General features: G+C 44.8%; 1 protein-coding gene across 1 annotated transcript; it reads right to left on the bottom strand.

The window, feature by feature from the left end:
• Positions 1 to 1,149: 1,149 nt before the first annotated feature.
• Positions 1,150 to 26,599, bottom strand: GLB1L2 (galactosidase beta 1 like 2; the record flags this gene model as incomplete). Its single annotated transcript, XM_082330859.1, has 20 exons — positions 1,150 to 1,927; positions 2,409 to 2,525; positions 3,472 to 3,586; positions 5,411 to 5,498; positions 6,727 to 6,805; positions 7,765 to 7,836; positions 8,243 to 8,389; positions 8,798 to 8,904; positions 9,138 to 9,218; positions 9,893 to 10,030; positions 11,066 to 11,150; positions 13,435 to 13,499; positions 16,657 to 16,738; positions 19,630 to 19,722; positions 20,039 to 20,147; positions 21,016 to 21,111; positions 21,429 to 21,497; positions 22,101 to 22,298; positions 23,462 to 23,521; positions 26,517 to 26,599. 20 exons carry the CDS (start codon positions 26,597 to 26,599, stop codon positions 1,841 to 1,843), a joined length of 1,971 nt encoding a protein of 656 aa, XP_082186985.1. The 3' UTR covers positions 1,150 to 1,840.
• Between the last annotated feature and the right edge of the window lie 599 nt (positions 26,600 to 27,198).

The following is a 27,198-nucleotide window of genomic DNA, read 5'->3' as shown; positions in this document are numbered from 1 at the left end:
ATTCTTTAGTTCCCAGTCACAGAAGCCTTGCTATGTAGCCTTTACAAAAATGTTCCTTGAGATGCATTGGCTGAAGCGCTACTTGGATAGAAAGCATTTGATGCTACTGGCTGCTCTATGGGAACTGGTATTGTTATCTTGTATTAAAACAGTAGCTCTCTGTACTCAAGCAGATTTATTCTGTTATTATACTAGCCTTCCAAGTTCACTTCAGTCTGCAAACCCTAGAGCGGAAAGAGACATTTTTAAAGGACTACAAAGTTTTCATACCATTTAAATAGTTTCCAACTGATGTCCTCTCCTAGCTGCATGTTTTGTTTCACTAATCTTAATTCCAGTCCCTGCTGGGTTGCAACCTTCCCTCCTTGGAAGGAAATAACTTCCAGAAAAATGCAAAGGATCGAGTCCTGAACACAACCCTGCATATACGCTCCACTCTCCTCAAAGTTGGTCACACGAGCCTGGGCACTTCCAACTTGCACAGAGGCTACCGTGGTCCTCGGGAGCAGAGATACGTATGTTCAGTAAGACCAGCTCTGGCCAGGATGGAGTGTATTACAGCTGCGCTGTCTGTTCTCAGTTTTAAACAAACTGTATTTAAATTTGTTAAATAAAATTATGGTTTCTAAGAGCCAGAATACCCCGCAACTCCATTATCAGAGACAGTGCACATGTTTGGTGTTTCTCTCATAGCCTGAATCCTCTGGTTACTGGAACAGAAAGCAGGGGCTGAGCGACTTCTTGGAGATTCTGAACAGATTCGCAGCTTGAATTTGAGCTCTTCCCCTCCCTAAAGAGATGGCAGCTCCTCAGTGACTGCGGAGCTGGTGAGTGAAAAAAACATGTCATATTTTCCTAAATCCTCTGTTTCTGTTTTGAGGGACAAAAAGAAAACAGCACCCAAGATCCCAAGATTTCACAGCAGGTTTAACTATAGAAAGTACAGATGTGCTCTCCCATTTGCAACTATGTATGCAACCCCTTTACTTCTACCCAAACCAAAATCTGATCCCTGCTCATTTTACAAGGGGGAATTTCATCTTTAGGCGCTTCACAGTGAGAGCAGGGGTGGAGGGATGACTGGAAGACTAACTTGTCCTTTTCTCCTCCTGCACCTCCTCCTTGGAAGTTCTCATTCCTGCCTGGCCTGAAACATAATGATGTATTTGATAGAGGACAAAACACATTTCACTTTTTAAAACTTCTTTTTTTTCCCTTTTTGAGAGAGAGACAACCTCCATAGTAAAACTTAGTGGGGAAAAAAAGCTCAAATTAAAGTCATTTGACAACCAACTTGGCTTCCAACAAGTGAACAAGTAATGCCCTCTTTGCAAAGAGAGCTGCTAAATTCTGCCTGGAAGCACAACAAAATGTTTTTCCACATGTGGTTACTCACATGTTCACCAACTATTGTCTCCCTATCTAATTATAAAAATGAGGAGGCCAGTAATAACACATTTTTAAAGTCACTGGAGAGCTGAGCTCAGCTTTCAGTTCAGATGGCTTCAGTTCCTTCGCGCGCTCTCTCTCTCTCTCTCTCTCTCCTGTCTCCAACACCTTCTTACTCCCCCGCATTCACCAAACGGTCCATAACATCATGCGCAGCCATCCAAGCTGTGGGTCCTCAGTAGTGCAGGGAGATGAGCTTCCGCATCCATCTATGAAACAATGGACTCTGGTTCCTTCGGGGCCCATTCTCTCTTCTGAACTTACTGCCAAAGAGCAAATCCTTTACCTGGGTCTACTGGAAATTATCATGCCCAAGCACCTGGGCCATCGTGTCCCCAGACATGCAACCAGGAATATTCAAGATAAACCAAACATGGGAAAGAAGCTCTCATCAGTCCACGTACTGGGTCCTTCCTAAATAAGGTATGTCGACAGATTGTATTATCCGTCCTGCAGTGCGTTCTTCAAAAATGACAATCTGCAGAAGAGAGGGATATATAAAGTTCCTTCATACAAAGGCTGAGTTACTTTAAATATTTTTAGGAGGAAAAGGCATACGATCACAGCAGGGGAAGGAAGCATCATTTAAAGAGATGAATCGATACAAGTCTGAACAGTAACTGTGATTCTTCTTCAGCACCACATGATGCAGAAAATGAACCAGCATCAAATCAGGTTTGTCTTGATTTTGAACTTGATGCAGTGCTTTGATGTTTAGCTGCCATCCTCATCATGTCTTAGTGGTCGTCAGAGCCACAGCCAGCTTTAGAGCAGCACCTTCCCTAATTTTCACAGATCTTGGGAGATAACAGTCTCCTTCCTCTCTGTTGCACTGGTTTTCAGCTAGAGATAGGTAATTAATATACTGTATATGTCTAGCTCTTTGGGACATGACTGGGAGGGAGCAGGATTTTTGATAATACAAACAAGCAAAGAGAAATCCCATCAAAGCCTCTCACCTCATTGCTTCCTTTCCATAACCAGGGGCCAGGAAGGTAGAGTGTTTCCTGAGGTCCAATTTTCCAGTAGCGGCCCAGGTTCTGACCATTGACAAACACAACTCCTTTTTCCCAGCCCTAGAATGGTGACAGTACACAGAATTACTGATGCAGCTCTATTGCCTAGTCAGCATCCCCACAGGAAACTAAGTCTACTTTCACACTTGCATTCTTTCAGGCCACTTTCTGCAGGTTTTCTGCTTGCTTTCCCCGTGCAACCTCCCTGAAGCCATGAACGTTTAAGTAAGCCCTGTTGAACAGGAGTTATCCTTAATGTACTAATTAAAAGGATAAAGCTTTCAAAAATGTGCAATTCATGATTTCTGCTTGTACAGGAAACTTCATCCTTTTGAACAGACATATCTTTATTTCTTCCCAAGCATAGAATATCTCCCCTCACCTATTTCCCAGGTGACAGAAATACTGTATTGCTACTGACTAGCATAATTTACAACAAAGCATAAATGGAAAAGTGAGCAGTACAATAATGATTGGCATGAACCTTGGCTCTAAGGGAGTGAAATCGGAGGAGGAAGTTTAATAATGCTTAATATCTCATCTTAAGTTCTATGCAAGAGCAGCAATTTTCCACAGAAGGAAGATGTGAAAGCTAACTCTCATGCCGTGTCTACAAAGAAGTGACTCTTCTCATACCACATTGAGGAGGCAGGGATAAAACTAGTGCCTCTCTTCTTTTTTGTGCCTACTACTCCTCTGCAACTAGAAAAGAAATAGCATTTGTATGTCAGTAAAAAAGACTAACTGTTCGTTAGCAGCTCTGCAGCGTCAGTATTGCACGTGTTTTCTCATCAGGACCACTACAGACTGAACAGAATTACCTGCCAGCTTGAGAAGACTTCTGCACCCTCAAAATAATTCTCTTTCTCCGAGATCCAAGGAAGACTACAAAACTACAGACTATAAAACAGAGCTCAGTCAGAGCTATTACACAAGTGTGTCTCTAATCAGCTTTTTAAAAATCTTGATCAAGAAAAAATAGGGGGGAAAGAAAAATAGTACTTGCCTGTAGCTTCAAGAAAGTGTCCTGTGGCTGATGCTCTATCCACAGCCTTCCGCGAAAAAAAGCCGGACCAACAAAGTAATCTGGGACTGCACTCCATCCCGCAACATGTCGCAAGCTGTAAGAGAAGGACCAAACACAGCAGGGAAGCACTGAGAGACAACACTGATCTCAAGATCATTTCAAACCTCTGCTTACAATGGCGGATGGATGTTGTTACAACAAGGTTGCTATTTCCTCGCGTGCCTGGAATGTCAAGCAGTTGCTTTCTAGTAGTAGGGCCTAAAGGTAATGTTCTTCATGCTGCAAAGGGATGAAGTGTTTATCTCATGTAAACATTCAAGGCAAGCACCTAGCTGATCTCTCCCCTCCGCTTAAGATAAGTGTACTGGTGGTACATGTCTCAGTCTTCATTATCCTATGCCTGCCACATCACTGATAGGCCAGTTTCTGGTAGAAGAAAAGGATATATGGGGCTATCGCCATCTCTAATACTTTACAGCAACGTAAAAATCTCTGCTTCATGTTGGCTGCTGAAGTGCCCATCCTCCTTCAGATATGACAGTGCCACAGTGCAAGCTTTAAATGCACGTGGCTGGCACAGGCTAAAGGAAAACCTGCAGAATTGATAGGATTCAAAACAGACATTCCTGCCCATGTTCCTATCGAGGAACGTGAACACATCCTTGCACGTTTGCAGCAATTAGGTTCAATCTGGCATTATTTCTTACCTGTGGCAACAATTTGGGAGCAGGGGACAAACAGAAGAGAAAATAAGGAGTGTAGAAGTCCCACAGAAGCCTTGAGCTTCTGCAGAACATGTTCCCTCCTACCCTTATGAACTACATCTCTTGGATTCAGGGAAGTTATTGATCCAGTGCAGCTTGACTGCTACTGAATTAGTCAACTAAAAGCCTACGACAATTCCTTTCACAATACCATGCGCTCCATCCTCCTACACAGTGACTGTAAGCTGATTGTGTTTCATTGCTACTGGTCAATTGCCAGTAACTGACTGTAGTGTTGACTAATCTGGCTTTTGTTTGGGCACGGCAGTTCACTTGCTTTATTATTCCTCACTGGAAATATTCTTTTAAAACCCTGCAGTCAAAGGTTATGCAAGTTACCCCATCAATAAGAATCCTTCAAGTAGCCCCCCAGCACCAGTTAAGATTGTCCTTAGAAATTTCAAAATGTAGACTTTTTTTCTTTTAAAAGCCATTTCACTCTAACATGGCCTCTCTCTCCTTCCTACACAAAATGCAGGAGCTGTGATATCTTGGGGGATGCACATGTGTTACTTTCTGGTATTAACAACATAACCGGGAAGAACTCTCTCTGGATCATGGCCAGAGTCCATAGGGCATCTGTTGCCTTAAACGTTTGCTAAGGTTTTCTATGTCTGCTAACGGAGGCTCCCTGACTTACCCCTGCTAGATTTCTTTTTCAGTCTTTCTTGAATTAAAGCAAAATAACTTAAAAGAGAGGAAGCCATCTGGACTTGTTAATGTACTATTAGTAGCTTCCTAGAATTAATCCATCCCTTGCGAGTTTGAATTGCTAAATATATCAGCCATATTGCTAATTTCAAGAAAGATACAAACTTCTCCAACGTGTGGGTGTGTTGGGACCCACCCCTTTGGGTAAGCCATGCTTTTACCTGCTCGATCTAACCCTGCTGTACAGGCTGTGAGGAAGTCTTTAAATCCTCCACAGGTAGAATACAGTTCACCCCTAAATAATGGTATGATAAAATGGCGCAGTTTTCTGCACTATTTTGGGCAAAGCTATCAGCAAGGAACTTATCGGTACAAAAATTTACCTGCCTACTTTTACCTTGTGTTGCCCTTCTGATACATTTCACTGCTACCTGTTAGATTTTGTACTGCTGGTAAACAGTTGGTTTCAAATGAGGAAGAAAAAATTTTCAGATCCCACAAACCTTTTCATGAAGCCAGGTTTCATCTCCAAACTGTAAATCTTGAAGTTCCTCAAGGGGGTTTTATTCAAGAAGACATCACCAATTAAGCCTGCAAGAGCAATGGGGGTAATGAAGAGTTGAAAAACAGCTAAAGCTGATAGATTTTCCTATTTGAATGCGAGGAACAGCAGGAGATGGAAAGCAGCCACATTCTGCAATGGAATTAGAGTGCATATGGTCCCATTGCTCATCCAGATTGAGTGGGGAACATTACTATACTTTGGCCTTTCCACTCTCTTCTTTGCTTCAACTCACCAAGCCGTTAAACACCCTCCAAGCAGAAAACATTGTTGGCACACGCAGCAGATGGGGTTTTGTTGTTGTTATTGTTTTTTAGTTAGCTGTCCATGTATAGTTGTTTTTAAAGCAGTAGATCAGTTACTTCTCTAATAGGCACAGCAAAATATAACATGGGCAAGCACTAATGTCCAGTGCTGATCCAGTGCTTTTCATCCAAGGATCTTAAGACACCTTAATGAGTAATCTACCTTTAGCACTCTCTCGTTAGATAAAGTTATTCTCCATGTAGCAGGCAAAGCCTGAGTCCTAATCCAGCCTCCTAATTACAGGACTGCGGTTGAGACTGCCTAAGCAGCACAGAGGCTTTATGCACCTCTTCTGCAGTAAAAAAAAATTAGTACAGTCATGTGCCTAACTCCATTAGTCTATTTTGTACCATTTTTGCATACAGTTCCCCACTAAAATAGAATCCTGGGGTTTCGACCTCTTCCAGCTCCACAATTGTGTGTGATAGACTTGAACATTTTAGTAAATTCTGCTCAACAGGATGCAATTTATTCCTCCTGATATTGTGTGAGTTTTTAAATGTTGTGATCCTCCAATATCAAACCCCCAGGAGAAAACACAGATTAAAAAAAGGTACTTTCCTTCTTTCCCTGTGAAGTAACATGCTCACAGAGCAAGAGAAAGGGTACCCTAACATCACCTAGCAACTCCAGAGCAGAATAAGATTCATTGATGGCCTTGGGTTTAGTTGTACCCCTATAAAATAAGAAGCCTTAAAGCAAGCCATCAAGCAGCCACTACTCTTCATCTACCATCACTCCAGGCAGGGGGTGATGAACTCTGTTTTTTAACAAGTTCCCTCCGTCATACCGTTTCCCACCAACTCCCAGATGGTAGTCTTGGCTAGCACTACGATAGCTGTATTGGGCCCTCAGTTTGGTTCTGTGTAAAGCACGTAAGAAAGACAGTTCTACAGTGTTTAAACTCGGAGAACTATCTAGGACAGTTTGAGAACAAAGAACTTAACTTACCTTTCCTCTGTTCATTCAATGCTAGGCCATAATTGACGCGACCACGGTTCTCTACCAAGAGTCTTAGCTGCCTGAATCCCTGTAAAAAAAACAAAAACAAAAACAAAAAAAACCCACAAAAACACAAAAGGAAGAGCATCAGCTGGACCAGTGCACAGCATGTGCTATATCAGCCATAATGCTTGGTTAACAGAGGTCAGTAGAGGTGTTTAAGAGGGGAGGTGGCACCAATACCTTTGGCATTTGCGATTTATCTGTTTACTTTAAAATTCTGGATTATGTGACAGAACAGTGTCCCCGTATCTTTCAGCTACTGCAGATAGTTATGCCACTGAGGAACTCTCGGCCTTTTCATAAAAGTTTTCTTTTTCTTCTGTTGAATTTTTAAGTACCACTTTGATATCACCCACAGAGCCAGAAATGGAGTTTGACATAGTACAGGCTTATGTCATAGAGCTCTCCCACAAGTCATAAGAACAGCTAGTATATACACCCACTCACCTACTCCTAGGAGCCATGCACAGCTCCGTTGACACGCATTCAATCAATATACTAGTCTCTCTGCCAATTTCTGCCAGGGTAAGACTACTCTCAGAGCTAAAGAGAGACATTCCCCCTCATTTCATTTGAGACCCAAAAGGTGCAAAAGCCCCCAAACCCCCTTAAAACCTGCTCTGTGCTAAGGAAGATGCAGCCTACACGGACTTAATCTGCACTAACAGGGTACCGGTACTCAATGTCTACAGTTGTGGATGTGGCAGGAAGGCTGGCAAATTTTGTGCAGGAAGGACTACAGTGACTTGAATTTTATCCATGGAAAAGTATTCAAAAACCACTTTGCAATCACAAATAGTAACTTGGCAATGAAATCACGCTGTAGTTCACTAGTGAAATAGTGTCTAATTAGGGTATAACAACTGTTCCCTGTATCAGGCTACCGTACCAGCTAGTTAACTGGATTGGGTGGGAGGTGCCTCTTTAGCGGTCTTGGTTCTGTTATCCAGATACTATTGCCGTGAGCAATCTCCACTTAGTTACCTGTCCTTCAGGAAGGGAGAGCTCCACGGTGTTGTAGTCCAGCTCACCAACATACATGGTGTTAACAAACACCTGCAGAACAGAGCACAAGAGAAGAGAGCAACTTCTCATCAATTATACTATAATCATGTGTTGCATAGGTTACTGAAGTTGTATTTGCGGAGGAAATTGTCTCTACAGCGTCTGTAACTGTGTCGCTGATTTCAGTCTAGATGGGGAAAAAAAAAAATCACAACATTTCTCAGAACATTCAATATTGAGATGTTTAAAGATATTGTAAGTTTTAGTAGACTGGAACCTCAAGCTAATTTACAAATGATGAGGGTTGGGGCTTAGCTGAGAACTAAAAAGAGCGAATCACACTTCTAATCTAAAACTTCACATTTTCCTTCACGGTTGACCCATTTCCTGCCTAGCTGCCAAGACCAAAGCATTTATATCTGACTGAAGTTAGTCACAGTTGCCTTCTGCTCCTTACCTGTGCTCGGTCACGGACATGGTCCCTTGAATGCAGATGTCCACCACCAAAAATGACAGTCTCGTAGAGTACGTATCCATACGACTGCCCACTGCTATCATTTAGATGCAGATTCTCCATGTTAACGGGAAACTCTGACTTAATGGGCTGCAAAGGAGGAACAAATTTAAAGGCAGAAGTGGCCTCTCAGCATTGACAGGCCACATAGAGGCAATTCATTTAAGATAGGTGTTTCACTCTGCCACAGGTTACATTTACCCTGTAAGCCTCCAGAGGTCTGTTCCAACCTGAATTACCTTATGACTCTATGAAAGCTACAGCAATGAAGACAAGGTACCAGAAAAGCGAGCCAAGGACTTGCAAAACTGGAATTGCAAGAGAACAGAAGTAGCAGTAAAAAAAGGTGAGAGAAAAGATTTGCCTCCTTTGCATATCCTTGATAAAACATTCCCCAACCTTATCCTCATGGGACGACAAGCCAGTGCAGTAATAGCCTTTTCCACCTAAGAGGTGATGCCTTTTAGTACTGAGATGCATTAAAATTTGTAGTACTACCTGTAAAAGAGACGGTAACACATCCCAGAGAGAGATATATTGATGCAACAGGATTGCACCATATGATGCCTTGCTTTCAATCATGGGAGGCAGAGGAAGAGGCTGGCCTGTGATGCAAAAAGAAAGAGAAAGATGGAAAAACTACTCCAGATGCAAAAAGCCAACACAGATTTAAGGCCCCTCCAGACCTTCTTTGGTCCTCCCTCCCATCTTTTGGAAAAAGCACCCAGCCAGTCAACCAACCAGAGTTACAGGGCTCCAGCAGAAGGGCCAGTTTAAACAAGTCTCTGATTTAACGCTGTAGGTAGAACAGTATTTTGGTTCTTGGATTCATAATTACCAATGATCATGCTGAAGAGTTGTCGGAGCTTGAAAAATTTGGATGTATAGTCTCCAGCTTCTGTCAGCACAGCGTCATAATCTGAAAAAGCAGCACATATGTTTTAAAAAACATACAGCAGCTCTGGGACAGCCTTCATGTACGCTGTCATCAAAGAAGTAAAAGCCCAAGACACAATTTTCTTGGCACTGTCCATATTATGGAAACCTGTATACTTTTATCTGTGTGAATGTAGCTAGACAAGCATAGAGTTGCTTAATTTGGAGAGGAGCCACTCACCGAGGAGCGACATACTTTTGGAGATCTTATTTGGATATATCCAGAATTTCACACAGGATAAAGGCAACAATTAACAATTTTAACAAAGGGCTGTTGGGATGAAAAGAGCTTTATGGTACAATTTGACTTGGTAAAATTAAAAAACGGAACTGTGTCTTGGATAACCATCTTTCACTAGGAAGAAGAGCCAGCATGGAGATAACATGAAGCAAAGTCATCATCTGCACCTTCTATTCCCAGTTCAGAATGAGGGGATCCTCCACATCCTGGAATGGGTCTGGAAATGGGAAACACTAATGTAAGCCCCCTTTTAGACAGGCATTTGCTACTGAGCTATGTTCCAACTCATCTCTCCATGACAAAGTGGTTGTACTGATCGTTTCTCAATGCTTCTATCAACTGTAACTAGCCCAAAGGGTAGTCTGAGCTGCACTCTCACAATAGGGGCACGGGCAAAGCAGTGAAAGAAAACTCACCGTAACTGGTGACATCTGACTTGTATTCATCAGCCTCCAAAGCACCGTTCATGAAGCCGAAGTTGGTGCCTCCGTGAAACATGTAGAGATTGATGGATGCTCCTAATTTGAGGATGCTTGCTACAGTATTCACCATTTCTGTAAAGGAAGGGCAGTGCCAGGAAGGCCACAGACCAAGAAGCTAGGCTAACACTCTTCCAGTAATTCAAAGTAGACACAAACATTCTGGTCCTTGTCAGTCAGTCACGCCTGTGTAATTACAGTGATTTGTATTGTGATTTGCATTTTGCCCTCAGTAAGGGCAGCACGTCTACTGACATATCAGGAGATATTAATACATTCAAATATACCTCTCCTATAGGTGAAAACAGGTAAAGCTCATGTACTTGAGCAGGAATTTTGCTTTTAAGCAGAAGAGTTGTACGGACTACTCAATCAGACTCCTAAATTCAACACACCAATGACCCAATTACAAAGACAACTGCAGGAGAATAAGAGAGTCACTAGAATAGTCTGATATAGCTTGGTTTTCACTGTACTTTAGATGCCCTGGAGGTTCTGGGGTTGTTGATTTTTTTTGTTAGTACTTGTCTTCCTTCCTAATGAGCTTTTAAACTAGAAAAAAACTGATACTTTTCAGAAGGTGCTATACTTGCAAGAGGCTTAAGTTCACCATATTCCCACAGAAGGTAAAATAATCCTCTCTTAATGAGGAGTGTTTATTCGCTAGACAAGTAATGTCATTATGATGGAGGTTTCATAAAACTTGTGATGTTTTTACAAAATACAAATCAAGTCTTCACAGGATTTACATTAGCTCAGGAGCTGAACGAGATGATTTAAATCACTGGGCTGCATTTTTTAAATCAACATAGAGTAGAACAAGGCCTTAGGACACACTCACACTAATATCTTCAGATGTTTGGCTCTCCGCACACCCCCCAGAGTCCCTCTTCGAGGAATAAAAAGAAAAAAATTGATTTACTAACACTACTAAAGAAAATCCAAGGCACGGCAATGTGACCCACTCACTGAGAGATTATTCATTTACAAAGACTTACACAAAGCAAAGGTTACAGCAGGACGGAAAATTTGAAGACGTATGTCATTTTCCTGTGACTGTTTGCCAAGCAATAAACTCTCCTATCTACAAGAACAGCATATGGTGCTCACCGTCTGCATCAAAGACATAGTGAGGGCCTCCCCAGTTATCAAACCATCCGGTCCAATACTCCATGACCATCTTTGGCTGATCTCTCTGTATCGAAACAAAACCAAAGAGTTAAAATGGAGACAGGGCAATCTTGCACTCATCCCTGTCTTCTAGAGAAGCATTGTTCAAATGCAGTTTGGTGACATCGTTTACAAGAGCGTATTCTTCGCAAGTCGGCATAAAAAAAGCAGCTAAGGAGCTCTGAACAAGTGAGGAACAAGATGCTGTGGGCCAGCAATGCCCAGAACAGGCAGGCAAAGCAGAGAAGCACTCTGCTAGGCACAAAGCAAAAACCACGGCACACAATCGGGTGACACCACACAGTTCTGGATATTGTTGTTTGGTAGAGCTGTAGCAAAAAGACAAAACAACTGTCACCATTCAGCTTCTGCTAGAAATACACATTTATAAATGTCTGCTTATCAGCTACGCCACTGCCAGCTGAGAGTTTGCAGGTGCACTGCGGCCAATGCTTGCCAAGGTAGGAACAGCAGACCTTAGCGGCTTAATGCCTTTTTAATGCCACATATGGTGTTGGCAGGAAAGAATTAGCCTTTGCAGGAATTAGGTCTTCATTAAAAAGGCTCTGCACACAGAGCAATTGCTTCCCGTTTGTCACCGCTTGCCAGCTCCCTTAGCTCCCGTGGAATTCCACCCGGCCCCATCACACCGGACAGGACAACATGTGCTCAGCCTGGCTGGCACTCCCTGCTCACGGTATTTATTTCTAGTCAAGGCAATTTTGCCCTTTATTTGATAGGGGCTTTATCTGATGCCACATGAAATGGCCAAGGTAAGTGGCATTAAAGAAACTCGTGTTTCATTAGGAGAAAACAACCGCAGGTGCCTCTAATAATCTAATTGTGCCAGGTTCAGTCCAGCTCTTGGAAATATGTTTAATCAATCCGTCCCCAGTAAACTAGTCAAAGGAGTTTTATCACCCTCTGGAATAAGAGACCATAACAAGGAAAAGATAACATAGCTTCATAATCCTTACAAATATGAATAACAGGCTTCCTATCTTTTAATTAGTAAGTGTGGCAAAGGAGGAGCTGCTTTTATTGGGCCACATTACATTTGTGTATTCAGTTGGTGGGGAAGGTGCTGCCTTCTGTTCATTTGCAGGGTTTGGGGAATTTTGTAAGACCAAAAGAAGGCGAAAGCACGTGCAGCAGAGCCTCTTTTCCCTGTACAGGAAAAGAAAACAAATTAAAGTGGTAGGATTCAACGTTCAGCATGCCAGCAGCAAGCTTTCCTTTCACAGTCCAGGCAAAAGCCAAGGGAAGAGATCAGAAGAGAACTGATCACGGCCAGGGGCAGATGTCAGTTGCTCACATCTTTCCAGGCTGATATTTGGAGCAAGCAGAGCAACAGGGAAAGAAGAAGATGGAGGATGCAAAGAGAGAGAGAGAACCTGTCACTAAAAAGCACAACTTGTTATTCCCTCACTACTCCCTCATCACACAATCAAGATACTTTTCACATCAAGTGTTCATTAGGCAATTCCCTGTCCCTGATTCACATCTCCGACAGCACAGGGGGTTAAAGACGCTGAAGCTAAATTTGAATGCTTTTCTGCAGTGAGCACTGTTAAATGCCAGGTAGGCTGGGCTGCTGAGAAGGCAGGAAGGGCCTGGGACTGCAGTGTGTGGAAGGTGCTTTGTGAAGTTACTGTGGAAGCATATCTGAAATCAAAGTGTTCCCCTGATCGGTTCTGCTGCAGGTGCTAGCAGAAATAGGACCAAATGCCTAGTGGAGCCAATACTCTCTTCTGGCACAGCATGCCATTAATACAACTTTACATATCTACACTGAATATGAGATATTGGAGGTGACTGGAACACCCATCACAGCGTACCCTGAAAGAAGTGCAGTAGATCAGCACCCAGCATTTGAAGACTACAGTTTTCAAACAGGCTGTTGATGGCATCCACAGAATCAGGGTAAAAGAGTTTGGGAAAAAAGATGATTGAACTTCAAGAGAGAGGTCTGACAACTGCAAAGTAGGATTCTACTGGGTATCAACACTTGAAAGCGTGAAGAAATCTAACCCCTAATGGCTAAACACAGGCCACAGGGCACAGCTGAATAGAAAGCCTTTAAGAAGATGCTGGATAACAGTACACTTAAAACCTTCACTTTCCAGAGAAATCATCATAAGTATTTTCACTGATTCCAGAAGGATTTGGCCTAATGAGAAGGAAGCCCAAACATTTGTTCAAAAAAAAAAAAATCCAAACCAACACACAAAACCAAAACAGACTATCAGTGTTTCATTTCTAATGCTGTCCTGGAAAATCTAGGTGAACAAAGTTTTTCTGCATTTTACCTGTACTGTGTCCAGATATTTCAGTAGCCCAGGTTCCAGTTTCTGAAAGTTAACAGTGGCCAGTGCTATTGGGAAAAGAAAAAGGTTTTATTAATTTAGACAGGTACAAAATGCCTAGGGGACCATCTCCTTAGGCATCAGCCCAGCATACGCTCAGGGGAAACTGGAACATCTTCTGAACCACCAATACAACCTCCTCGGAAATTTCCCATCAAAGTCCTTACTTAGTATACAGAACCTAACTGGATCGCAGCACACGGTGGAATACTTGCAGGCCATCTTTTTAGCTCTAACGTTCAGAGATACTAGAAAGAGAGGGCATCACAGCAGCTCATGGGGTGTCACAAGCTTTAATTAGAGGCTGTAAAGCACTTGGAGATCCTCAGATAAAAGGCACAACATAAAAGCAAACTTATTATTAGAAAGTCATATCTGGATGTCACACTGATCTCCCAGGCTTTAGCTGCAGGAATCGCTACCCAGGCAATATCTTACAGCTTGTCATGTCTGTGGGGGTGGGTGAGAGAAACCACAGTACAAGTGAACCAGATAGAAATTGTAATTGGAAGATTTATCTGTGCTTCTGCCCTGTGCAGCACGGGGGAACCGGCAACTAGTTTGTGGTTGCTGCGTGTATAGTGAAAGTCGCTGCATGATCTTCAAGCACTGGAGTGGGAAGACCTGTCTGCAGGAGCTGATGCATTAGAAGACTCTAACATGGTATCAGTGTCCCAGCCCCTGGTACGCATTTAAACCATTTTCATACTTTCCTAGCCTTCGGTCACACTGATGATATTTCTCCCAAGAAACTTTGAAAATGCAGGAGCAATGATATGATTCTGTATTAAAAATTGACTTCTTACAAGAGAGCTGGTACCAAATCCAGCCCCAGTTGTGTCAGACAGAGCACTTCAAACAGAATACTTACAGAAGCGAAAGCTCACTTCTCACTATTTATACCTTGATTTTAATAGGCTGACCTATGTAGTGTGCTAAGCTGAAGAATTTGGCACAGGCAAACATGGTGGGAGAACAAAATCAAACACGGATTTAGCATTGATGGCAATCCTGAAGGCGAACATGCCCAATTCTGCTCTTCATGCAGATTAACAGCACACCATTGAAAATGGTACAAAGGTGTGGAGAACCAGCCCCCAAAGCCTTATTCATCCTTTCCACAGCAGGTAGTTTTAACATACACACACAGCTTTCCACCATGGTGCTTTAGCCATGGCCTGGAGGGAAACCAGAGTTTTTATTTGGTCACCCGTCAGCTCCCAGAAGGGCTGTACCAGGTCGGATTAGAGCCACCTGGTTTGGGATTCTTGCCACTGACTGTGCCCGTGAAGGGAGGAGGATTGCAGGAGCTGCACAGGTACCCTGAGACTGACCGAGATTTTCTCCCTACAGCATGGGACATCCCACTATACCTATGAGCGAAGGGGACCCCCGACAACAAAAGCTTTCCTCCTCATCCCCAGTGCTGCAACCACCAAACACGGGCTACAGTGCTGTAGTCCCAGGTCCTTCTACAGCAGACAGTTTTCTCCGCAGAGCACCAGACTGACTACTGGCATTAACGGGAACCTACAAATGCCTCTTGGAAAGAAATCAGTACACCACTGATGAACAGAACAAACAAAAAGACAGAATCACTGCATTAGTTTTTGACTCCATACTGGAGTCTTCTATTTTCTTAACGCATTTGTACAGTGGATTTTGTTCTCCCTCCTTTAGCGCTTTCATAACCACCTTGCTGCTATACCACTTTGAGCCCTAGTTATTCCACGTGTCTGATTACTTGACATGTTGACTCTAATGAGCAGATTGTTATGACATCTAAAAGGCAAATTTGTATCAAAGAGCTCTCAGCATGCAACACGCTGGAAAAGACAACTCCAAACAAGAACGAGCTCTGAGGCAGTAAACATTTCCACAGAAGATGGTGAGGGCTCGACAGGGATTTCCACACCAGCCCTCCTGCATGACAGCCTGCTGGCAGGGAGAGAGTGACTCTCTGTGGTCAAGGCTGGAAACTGCTGCGCTCCAAAAAAATACAACAGAGAAGACCACCGTACTGGTGAAGGCCCATGGACTTCAGAGTTATTGAATTTGTCCCTCTCGTGCTTTCAAATAAAAATAAGAGAAGGAAAAAAAGGAGGGAAAAGTCTTGTCTTTTAATCATCTTCATGCCTGAGATTAGAAAATTAGCAGTATTTACTACTGAGTGATGACAGGAGCACTCAAAGACTGCACCCTACAAACACTTCATTCAGGGAAGCAATTACTACTCAGGCAGGCAACTGGCAGAAACACAGGAGAGATCACAGGCCAATCTCAGCTGAACTGGATCTGCAAAGCTGAAAATCAGTATCGCGCTGCCCCAAACAGTCAGATTTAGGGCGCAGTGAAACTCCAACAGCTGTACCTCCATTTCTTCAAGTGAAAAGCAGGAAGGGTGCTAAGCGGCTTTTTTAAACACTTAATAGAATTACACTTTTTAATAGGGAAAGGGAAAATGGACATGCTTTTGCATTATGCACATCTGATACCCTCCTTTACCTACCTAGCAAAGGCTGCACACCCCAGAGCAAGCTCGCTGAGAAGACAGGGCTGTCCCACAAACTACCGCTAAACTTACAGAATGTTAAGAGTTAAGAACCTAGGTGTTGATGGACTTTTTTCTTCTCTTTTTAATTGCAAAGCAGGTACCTTAAGAATAAGTTATTACTATTAGTAATTGCCGAGGTACTTGTTTAATATCTATTCAAATGAAACAGTAAGAAGTAGTATTTTCAACCTTGTAATCTGGTGGAAACAACACCAAGAAATGCTAGGTGCTGCCGTCTCTTGACTAACCTCATTGGGAAGTCCAGATGCCCAATACTAGATAGAAGGCAGCAAAGTATTTAGTCTGCACATGCTTAACGTCCTTGAGCAGAGAGGCTTCCTCCCCATGGAGCAATTCTGCCATCACTGTGTTACACCTTATGTTGAAAAAAAACACTCTAAAACTTTCTGGGACGGGCTGGGTTTGTTCTGTGCGTATACCATCCAGCTAAGGGGTCCCTCTTTTGCGGCTGAAGCTCCTACCACAAACAGAATCCAGTGAATGGGTGCAGCTTAGCGAATGGAGCCTACTGCTCTCATTCAAAGGCTACGTTTCATCAGCTGCCCCACGCGAAGAACAGAGTCTTACCTTGCTCTCCTACAAGCACGTACCTCCTTCCACTAAGCCAAATGACAGCCCGTTCTTGTTGTCCGAGGTCATTAACAGTTCCACAATCCCTCTGTTTAACAGGGCCTAAATTAAAAAGAGGAAAAGCCATTGTGTTAACAGCCTGAGTTTAGTATTTGTCAGGATATTAAAGCATTAAAGTACATTATCACCTTCTCTTGGTATAGCTTGAAACTGGTAGTGGCTTGGTAAGAAATATTATTCCTGTGACATCTCGCATTCCTCCTGAAGCTTCCCTGCCTACTTTTTCCAGCTTAAAGACAACTGAAAAATCTTATTTTGTTTTAGAAAGCTGGATCGGTTTCTCAGCGATGCATCAAACTTCAGGATTTTATCTCCTTCTTCTGAGATCAGTTCAATAAATAGCTTACCTGCTTTCCATCAAAACAGGGCTTCAGGCGGAAGAAGAAAAAGAAAGAAAAGCAGCTCACCCTTCCTGACTAACAATGGAAGCTGAGAGGAGAAAATAGCTGCTTTGCCAGTGAATGCCATCACAGGACAGTTCAGGTACCTATGCTCTTGAATAGTTAAGTCTGAATTAATTTACTGGTTCTTCAGTACCACAGCACTGAGCACTCTAAGGTTTTTAAAATGCATATGCACACACAAGGTTCTTCCCATTAGGATTTTTCTCTTACAGATGTTTTTTTACAGAACAGTGGCTGATGTTTGAAGGAGAGGTTAGGAAATCCTTGTTGCAAATTAACCCCTCTTCTCCCTGTACCTGCATTGGAATTCACTCCCTCAGCTTCAAGGAGCTCTGAAAGCAAGCCTTCAGTCTCTTAATTCTAAATGACTAACTGTAAAATGGTGATAAAGACACATCAGCTCACACAGGAGTTACCCATGTCACGTGCACCAACTTGTCTGCTGTGTATTTAAAGAAACCTTTGCATATTGCACATGCCTACACACCCTGTGCACACAGGGTAGACTTGAACATCACACACGGTCTACATTAGAGAAGCATTACAACACGGAGTTTAAAGACAAACCCAATTCAGAGTTAAGACAATCTGGTTAGTTTAGCAACCTATCATCACTAAATTGATACCTGAACAGATGCTGATATCTAACAAAATCCAGCTACTGAGGGAACTGGAATTTATAACATTTTATTACAATAATTCTTTGAGCACTGCATTAATACTAAGTTTCTTCCCCTCCTTTTGAATGTAAGTGCAAAATGGAGAAATGGCAGAGAGCTGCCACACATTGAAATGCATTGCAGGATTTCAGGGTGCAGCATAGAAACCAGGAATAGAAACAGCTTCTGAGGCAGGCACAGGTGTGTGCGCAACTAATCCCAGCTCATGTACTGTGTGGGGAGGGAGGTGCCCATGCACCCTTTCATGGCCTAGACATTTTGGAAAGCAAAGGCACTGCACCCAAAAGAGTGAGATAAGGACGGGGATTTCAGGTTTTGTGTGAGCTGTGGGGTTTTTTTAATGGGTATATTAATCCAGGAAGATTGCAACATTGTCATATATGCTAGATGCAGATGCGAATTAATCAACTTGCCACATTCAAAGCTCGAGGCCCAAACCAGAACAAAGACTAGGAGCTCCACCTCACATTAGATCCCACTCCGACCAAAAAGGAAGCCCTGCAAATCCTGCTTTCCCACATTTTCGTCGTTAACCACTATAATATACTTCCTCAGATGTAAGTTGCACACAATACCAGAATATGACGAAACAGCACTGCAAAAATACACCCACAGTCCTGGCAAGGAAACATTATCTGTTCTGACAAGTCTGCAAAACATCACAAGCTCTTTCATCACTGAGATATGGAAAAGCAAGCACCGAGTTGGCACGCTGTTCAGACACAACAGAGCCTCTATGCCCTATTCGTTTAAGGCTCTGAAAGCCATTTGCTTATGAGCTTTCCACTGGTGGGACATAGGGAGGGAAACTGTAGATATAACAGACAATTTTGGTATTATCAGTTCAGATCGGCAATTAACTCTTCAACTTGTTCGTATGTACACTTCATACTTAACCTTCTAAGCAATGTTAAATCACTCCACGAGATGGAGTTAGTGCAGGAGCAGGCACCACTCTAAGCAGATTAGGACTCCTGCCAGGCGATTTATTTGGTTGAAGAGCCTCTGCCTACCTTGAGGAATAGGACAACCTGAGCCAGAGCTAACCTCAGGATGCTCAGGGCAAAGCTGAGGTACCGGTTTCAGAAGGATCTGAGCATGCTGTAGCAGAAGAGCAGGGAACATAAAATTTATAGATGTACACGCCACTGGATGGGTAACCTCTCTCACGTGCAGCAATGCATTTAAGTATTCAGTGAGAAGAAATCAAACAACGAACCTTGTAAGACCTACTGCAGATCTTGTTAACTGTCTGCCTTGCAATTGTACTGGGGGCAAATGAACAGGTCAGATTCATGTTAGATCCACCAGGATAACCTGGCCTGCCTGGACACTGGCCAACTCTTTATCATTCGGTTCAGAGGCAGGAGCCAGGGCACAGTCTGTTTGACAAGGGTAAGGGAGGCATTAGGCAAATCAACCTCCCTGATGCTGAGCTCCAGATTACACAAGTTTAGGAGTGTGCTGGTGGCTTGTTCACATAAACCTTCCTCCCAGGAAAGTCAACAAAAAGAAACCTTACTCTAATATCATCAAGAGAAGCAAAACAGGACCAGCAGAAGACAGCTTCTTCAAGGCCAGTCACGTGCTACAGATACTCCCCCATTTCCCTATCACCCTCTTCTCTGGAAGACATAAGAACACAGGTTTATCAATACTGAGAGGGTCATATGCCATCTCTTCCACTCCGGGAAGAAACATCAAGGGAAATGCAGCTGGATTATGCACTGATGCTTTCAAGGGTTTCTGAAGCCATGCTCATAAGTTATTCAGAAGAAAGAAAATACTATAAGGAAGGTGGTTTATGAAAGAGATTCACCACAAAAACAAGTAAATGTGCCAACATTACCATTTTAACATAAGTCATGTAGTTTTGGTCTTTGGCGTAGGAACCATATTCATTCTCCACCTGCACTGCAATGATGGGACCTCCTTTCTTGTACTGTTGGGAACAAAAGGGAGAAGTTGTTCACCATGATTTCTAATCAGAGGGACCGAAATCATAGTGGCACTGGCTTGCAGGAAAGATGCACGAGTCTCAGACGGACTCAGCTCCGCCTTCTCATCCTCCCAAAGTCTACACATAACCAAGCGGCTAGAACTGGAGAGCTGACACAGACAACTACAGTCCATACTGGTTCCTAAAGCGGAGCTCGTAGATTTGTTATTGCCTCAACCTGCTGCCATTACACACAGCTCACACCATCTGTGCAGACAGTCCCCACTTGTGGACAGAGAGGGTAATGGATTGTACTTGCCTGAAGAGGAACTACAATAGGCATTAGATGATCAAAATAGGCATCCACAGCTTCTGTGAAGCCCTTGTACGTTGTCCTCAGTTGCATCTCTGGGTCTTGCAGAAGCCAACTATGAGAAGAGCAGCAAACAGAATCTATTAGAGTCTCCTGTCCAGTCAAGGCTGCCAGAGGTAACACCACCCACCGACATCAAGTCACATTTGGGCAGGAATCACTGATCTTTCTGGTCACTGGGCTAAGCCCGCAGTGCGGGTACGGACAACATCGTGAGTCAGTGAATGACACCATGTGAGGCTATCTGAAAAATGAAAAGATTAAAAGAAATAATCCCCAAATTTGTCAAGTGTCTCCACTGAGGTTTATGCTCTGTGAAGGTAAGGAAAACAACTGGTATGTAACCTGGCAGTGGTTCCACTGGGATCTAGTAACCAGGCAAGTCTCGATGCTGACGTATTCAACTCGGCTCTCAAAGCCTCTTACCAACAAGCTGTGTGCTTTAGGAGAAAATGCAGCAGGAGGTTGGACAAGTTATGGGTCTTTATTACTGCCAGCCATATCGTACATATGTTCTAGTAGGACTTTTAAAACGGACCTAAGATGAAGTAAATTCCTACATCAAGCTGCAAATACTACTATTCATATTATACAGACCGTCAAGTTGCAACAGCAATAGAAGATGGGTTTCCCCAATTCTGTTTTCTTGCTGTAACCATTATGCCATAACACAATTATTATTTTAAAGAATAACTGCTCAAAAAATATTCTGGTTCCAGGCTTACTATCTGTACTGCTTAGGAGAGCTCAATAACATAATGGGTCTTCACCTGCTTTGGGGACACAGGAAATAAATATTCCCATCTAACAGCCAGCCACTCTAAATCTTTGACGGAGGCTCAACTGTATGATCGAGGGGTTTGGTTTTTCTTTTTTTCCACGGTCCCAAATGCTTTCCTCCACGTAACTATTTACACACTTACCTGGGCAGACCACCAAGGTCCCATTCAGAGCAGATATAAGGTCCAGGACGCAGAATCACCCACAGTCCATTTTTAGCTGCCAGTGAAAGGAAGGCCCTAGAGATCCAGACAGCATAATTAGTGTCTGACTGCAGAATCCCTACTCCGTGCACTCCTAATACACCAATCACCACGAAATTTAGGTACCAGAACCAGAAGAGAATCACTTGATGAAGCAACTATACTGGATTGGTACTAAACCTGTAAGTTCCCATGACTCCAGAAAGCAGGGGAAGAACTGAGAGTCTCCATTGCCTGATCAAGGTACAGGCTTTGCTTCAGAAGCTGGAAATGACATCTTCATCCAGAACCGACATGCACACCCACCCCTCAGAACAGGAGTATTTAGTAATAGAGTTGTCTGTACCACATACTCTAGATCCAGATTTCGACTGAAGTCAAACTTCCCTCTTTCTTGTTCATGAAGGTTCCACGGCACATACCTGAAATGCAGAGTTAGGGCAGTGGAGGTGAAGGGCTGAAAAGGGCACCGCGTTTGTGAAACACAGAAGAAAAACTATGTACTCCCTTTTTTAGTCAGTAACAGATCCAGAGATTACTGCATGTACACATTACAAGTGTCTATTTACAGTTATTTGTGCCTTTCACTTTTCTGACAAGTCCTTATTTTGTGGCACTCTTTTCCTGTACTCTGCAATATTGGAGTTTCTCAAGACTGCCAAATGTGGTCTCTCTCTAGGTATATCTTTCATTCTCCAAACCAGAGCAACTTCTAAATCACAGCCGTGCTGAATGGTTGTTTCGGAGCCTGGCCCTTCCTCATCGGGTCAGCATTAAGAAGGCACTTTCCCAGTACGTCTGATAGGAATCTGTTCCAGTCGGTATTTGAGGATACTGCAGCGTGTGATGGTTAAAGAAAACCCGAGTCCCCACTACTCTTTTCTATGTCTTTTCTCGTAATAACAAGTACAGAAAGACATTGTTATGGCCCACTGGAATTAATTACAAAGCCCCACCAACTACTATGGAAGAGGGGAGAGGCTGCAAGGTACACGTGACAGAGCCTAGGGAGTGAGGACACTTACGTCGTGAGGGTGTTTAAGCCGCATGCTTTCATCTTAAGCATGCGGTCTTCCCAGTATTCCCTGGGGACTCGGAAATAGTGCATTGAACCTCCAAATATGCGGAAAGGCATGCCTTCCAGGAGGAACTGTGAGTTTTCGGTCTGCAAACCTAGGGTCCTCCCCCATAACCGCAGAGGGATCAGCTCACTCCAGTTAAACCTAGAAGAGAGAGATATATGAGCATCCAGTCTCTAGTAAAGAAATCTGTGCTTATCATAAAGCAATCTGCCCCCCTAAGAGAGGCTGCTCATTTCACCCTACCTGGCAGGATCAGCTCTGACCTTCCTACGTCTTAAGTAAACCATGCCCTTTGTCATACAGAGCATATAGATTTTTCAGAAGACTGTAAAACAGATGGAAGATCTGCCCAAGATGTGTATTGAATATTCATTTCAGTAGTAGCTTCCATCCTGAATGCCCCAAGCCACTCTGCCATACTCTACAACTGAAATGTACCACCGCTCAGGCAGAGATCATGAAACTAACTTGCTGAAAAGAGATTTGCAGCTGCATTTCAGTATTGCTACCCTGAATGTCTCGTGGTCTCTGTTGCCTTCCAACTCAATGCATGGAAAAAATAAAGAACCCTCACCTGTTCACGGTGAACGGAGAACCTTTTCCTTAATTTAAAGAAAACTCCTGGACTACATTCATCACTCAGGAAAGATGAGGTCTGCTGTCATCACAAACTTACCTCTGCCCGCATTACTGCTTAGATTAATTCCTTCACGTGTTATTTCCCAAAAGAACTGGAGCAAAGGAGATACCAGGTTGCAAAGCACTTACCACTTTCAATACTCATGCCATCACAGCTCCATTCGGGTCGGTTTCTGCATGCAAGAAACTACGGCCTATTGCCTTACATGGCTCCCCAGTTCATTTTGGCTGAACCAAGAAAACATTTTAGCAACTAGTCCAGACCCAGAGCAGTTACACTGCCTCCATCAGACCATCCCAGTTCCATAACTCTGAATACACAAAGGAGTTAGACAACAGCAGCTTGTTGCTCTGAGACGTTATCACAGCCAGATGCGAGGGATGAATTCCCGTCTCAAGAAAGAAAGAGTGACTCACACATTTGAGAGAAATGTCACATTCGGAAAGGAGGGAAATACCTAAGCCTCTGGCTGTTTTCTAGACTATGTGTAGAGCAGGTATTAGCAGAGGGTGAGGACTTCTCAGAACTCGCAGCTTACAGGGATTGCTAACCAGGAGCCCGCAGCGATTACCTGTCCTCCAACACAAGACAAGGAGACTACAAAGGAACTAAATCTAAGACTTCCAGGATACTGCACAGGCTGGCTGACAAGCACAGAGGGTACCTGTGTAGTACAGCATTCTCACAGGGCTCTGAAACAACCGGCAGCAGGCATGGGTAATACCTGGAAAAGGAAGTCTAGATTAGATATTCACTGCCCTCAGTCCATGAGCACTCGCGTGCATTTATTGTCAAACCATTTACAAAAAAATAGTGCTGAGCAAGGAGATCGTAACATATCCCATTCAGAAGGTGGTGCAATAATAACAGAGCTTTTATGAAGACAGCGCAGCTCAAAGTAGGAGAAATAAGCACAAAATACCTAACTGCCACATTAAAGGGTGACTGCCTGAATGGCACCAGGATCAAAAATGCTCACCTACACAAGAAACTAGGCACAGCCAGAGAATGATGACGCGAGGCCAGGAAATGGCGGCATTGCTCCCAAGGAATTACTATGAATTTTACCAGCAGGGGAGGTGGTTCTCAGTCCACGCACAGGATATCCTATGGCTACCTGCCCCTCTATTCTGCCAACTGCATCTCGCACAGATTGCAACTTTTGCAAATCAGATCCTGAAACTGCAGCTATATCTACTTCTATTGCTTGGTGGAAAGCTCAAAGGGGTCTGGAGACACAAAACTCCAATTTTTAAAGGTTAGGTTGGAAAACACCTAAGTTTCCAATTTGTTTCTCAGCTAGGTAAAGCCCTAAACAAGCCCTGCACACAACAGTGCTGCTAACTGCCACTGGCGCCAGAGTGAAGGCTGTACTCGGGAAGCATACATAACCAGACAAAAATAAACAAATCACTTAAGCTCATCTTCTTAATCCTGGGCATAACTTAGTCGGCAAGTTTCCTTCAAGTTTCCTACCTTAAAACTCCCCATCTCCAGTGTTTTTTCTCACCAAGAAGGACTGGTAGAAAGCTCCCAGGCTCCCAATATTTTCAACATATTATCCTGGATATCCCGAAACCCACATCTCTCACTAGGAGCTGTTCAAGTGACTTCAGAAGAAAACTTCTGTGACTCAGCAGAGCTTCATCCTGTTGCCCTGAGCTGCATTTCTACAGCTCTGTGCTTCCTCTTGAGAGCAATGTATAGCTCCCAGTAGATTTTTTTCTCACTTCTATAATGACAGCACAGGTTGCAAAGAACCTTTTTTTTGTCTTTGCTAAAGGTTACTGGCCTACTTTGTCCCTCAGTAGCCATTTCCTCCCTGCTTCAGGAAGTCTCTTTTTCTGCAAAAAAATAGCATTAGATTACCAAGTTCCCCCAGAACAGAAGCTTCAAAATTGGCTTGGACAAGTTAGCCCGTAACGAAATGATCTGTCTTTGTAAGACGTAAGTCGAAGTGCAAAACACTCCAAGCTGAACAGGAAAGTCGCAGTTAACTGCTAAACCAGACAGCTACGCTAAGGCATGCATGCCTGTAAAACAAAAACCTAGCTGAAGTCCTCCCTGCATGAGATAAGAGATTTAGCTTTGGTATCAGGCTACCACATACCCAGAACAGTTAGGAGAAAAAGCTAAAAGAAAGGAAAAAGAAAGGCAAAACGGGAAAAATCATGGAGACCATTAGCTTGCTTCGCCAATACTAAAGGACGCGCTTCAGAGGACAAGGGACTTTACAGTTAATCCCTAAGCTCTACTTAGACCTGCCTCAGAGGGCTTTGCTGTTTATTCTGGGCTTCCTCTGGCCAGAGGAAAGTGAAAGCTTTGAGTTGCCTTGACTCACGACTCGTTGCCTTGTGGCAACCGAGGTCCTGCGTCGGTCAGACAAGCCCCAGGTGCACATTCAGCATGGCTGGGACAATGACCACGACATTTTGTAGTACAGTTGATTCTCAGGTGACCTGGGCCACACGGAAAAACACTGGGTACCATGGATACGGTGTTTTTCAGATACACTCTTGCAGGAGACAGACTTCTGTGCTTTTATCAGGTATCGGTTTGCAGTAAATCTCTGCTAAGAACATATGTGGCACAAACCCAAGAGCAGCTATAAAAGAATTTTGCTTCTAATTAGGCAAAGATCTATCAAGGCTTTTCTGTAGCTTTGAGGATCAAGTAACTTCCTACTATGAATTTAAGAAGCCATTATAAAATATCCAAGTTATAAAAAGGATCTGAGGGGTAACATAACTACCACCTTCCCTTGCCTGAGTGTTATCTCCAGCACTCTGCTGTCAGGGACTGAAGAGCTTCTGTCAGTTGGCACGGAGAAGCTGCGGTGCAGACACACACCTCTGGCTACAACACGAGACACGCTCGTCCAGGAAAGAGCATCACCCCCAAAATGAACGTGATCTAAACCACACGGGATTGCAGCTAGAACCTCGGATAACTTCTTGTTACTACGGGTGGGCTATAGAGCAACAGATATTGGCCTGGAGCCTACCAACGGGACCAGAAGAAGAAAGTTCGCACTGTTCTGAAAGGAGAGGTGGGCACCGCGCCGCTGAGCCCGCGCTGCCAGCGACGAGGCGGGGACGCAGACCGGAGAGGACCAGACCCAGGAGAGGCCGGAGCGAGAGGGAAACGAAGCTCTGGCGCGAGCGCGTCGGAGACACCCGCGGCAGCTTCAGAGATGGGTTAGATCTGGGGGAGCGATCGATTTTGCAAACGTGCATCATCCGTCAGAGCCGCGATGATGTAAAGCCTTACGAGAGCCAAGGTCGGCAGGGATAGCATTAGCCTCACGGAGAATCTGATTTATAGCGCTGGCAATCGGTCTTTCCTTATCCGTTACTTTTTATGGCAGACAAGAAGTTGTGTATATTACGCGCTACATTTATTTAAGGCTTTTAAATCATTTCTGCGCGGAGGTGGCACCACTCGCCCGGGCCCTTCCCACGCTCCCGTCCCGCTGCGGGGACGCTCTCCCTCCTCCCCGCGCAGGCTGGAAGCGGTGGTTCGACTGCACCGAGCCGGGGCCGCCGCGCCGTCACGTTCCAGGCGGCCAGAAGGGAGCGCGAAGTTAAATCACCGTTTCCCCCTGATTTCCACCCAAGCGCGGCTGCTCGCGGCGGCGGAGCCCGCTGCCCGCCCTGCCCCCGCCGCCCCGGGAGCCCCCTCCCGGTGTCCCCGCTCCCGCCAGCCGTGCCGGCTCTCACCTGCGCAGCAGCAGCCACAGCACGAAGACGAGGAACGCGACGCCCCCGAGGCGACGCTGCCGCCGACCGCCGCACGGCCACATGGCGGCCGCCCGCCGCCGCGGCCCCGGCCCCGGCCCCGGCCCCGGCCCGCCGGCCCCGCCGCCGCGCCCCCCCGCCCCGACCGCCGCCTTGGGCCGCTCCGCCCGCCGCTCGCTCGCCATTGGCCGCTCGCCCGCCGCGCTCCGCCCCCTCCCCCCCGCCGGCGTCTCCCATTGGCCGCCGCCCGCAGGGTGGGGCGAGGGCGCTGCGGGCTGGCGGCGGCCGTGCCCACGCCGAGGCGGCGGGGCTGGGCCGGGCGCAGGTACCGCGGCGGAGCGGGCCGCGGGGGCACCCCCGGCTCCGGGCCCGCACCGGGCAGCGCCGGGGCCGCTTCCCCGCCGGCGGGCGGCCGCGCTCACGCTTTAACCTGCCCTCGCCGCCTTGCGAGAGCAATTCCCTTTGCAGAGCGGGCAGGCAACCGAGGGAGGAGGCCTGCTAGCATCGGCCTCGCCGGGGAGCAAAGTCCGAGGTGGAAAAACACCTGTGTTTGCCGCCGGTGCTCTGCCATCGCCCTTCCCTGCCACGGACCAGGCATGTGCCGAGAGAACAGGGGAGCTGGTGCATTTGAAGAGGTTAACAGAGACGCTGTAACGAGAAAAAC

Source organism: Platalea leucorodia (assembly GCF_965183815.1).
Source record: "Platalea leucorodia genome assembly, chromosome: 20".
NCBI classification, from domain to species: Eukaryota; Metazoa; Chordata; class Aves; order Pelecaniformes; family Threskiornithidae; genus Platalea; species Platalea leucorodia.
Note: the sequence above shows the minus strand (reverse complement) of the source record. Positions and strands in the feature narration are given on the sequence as shown.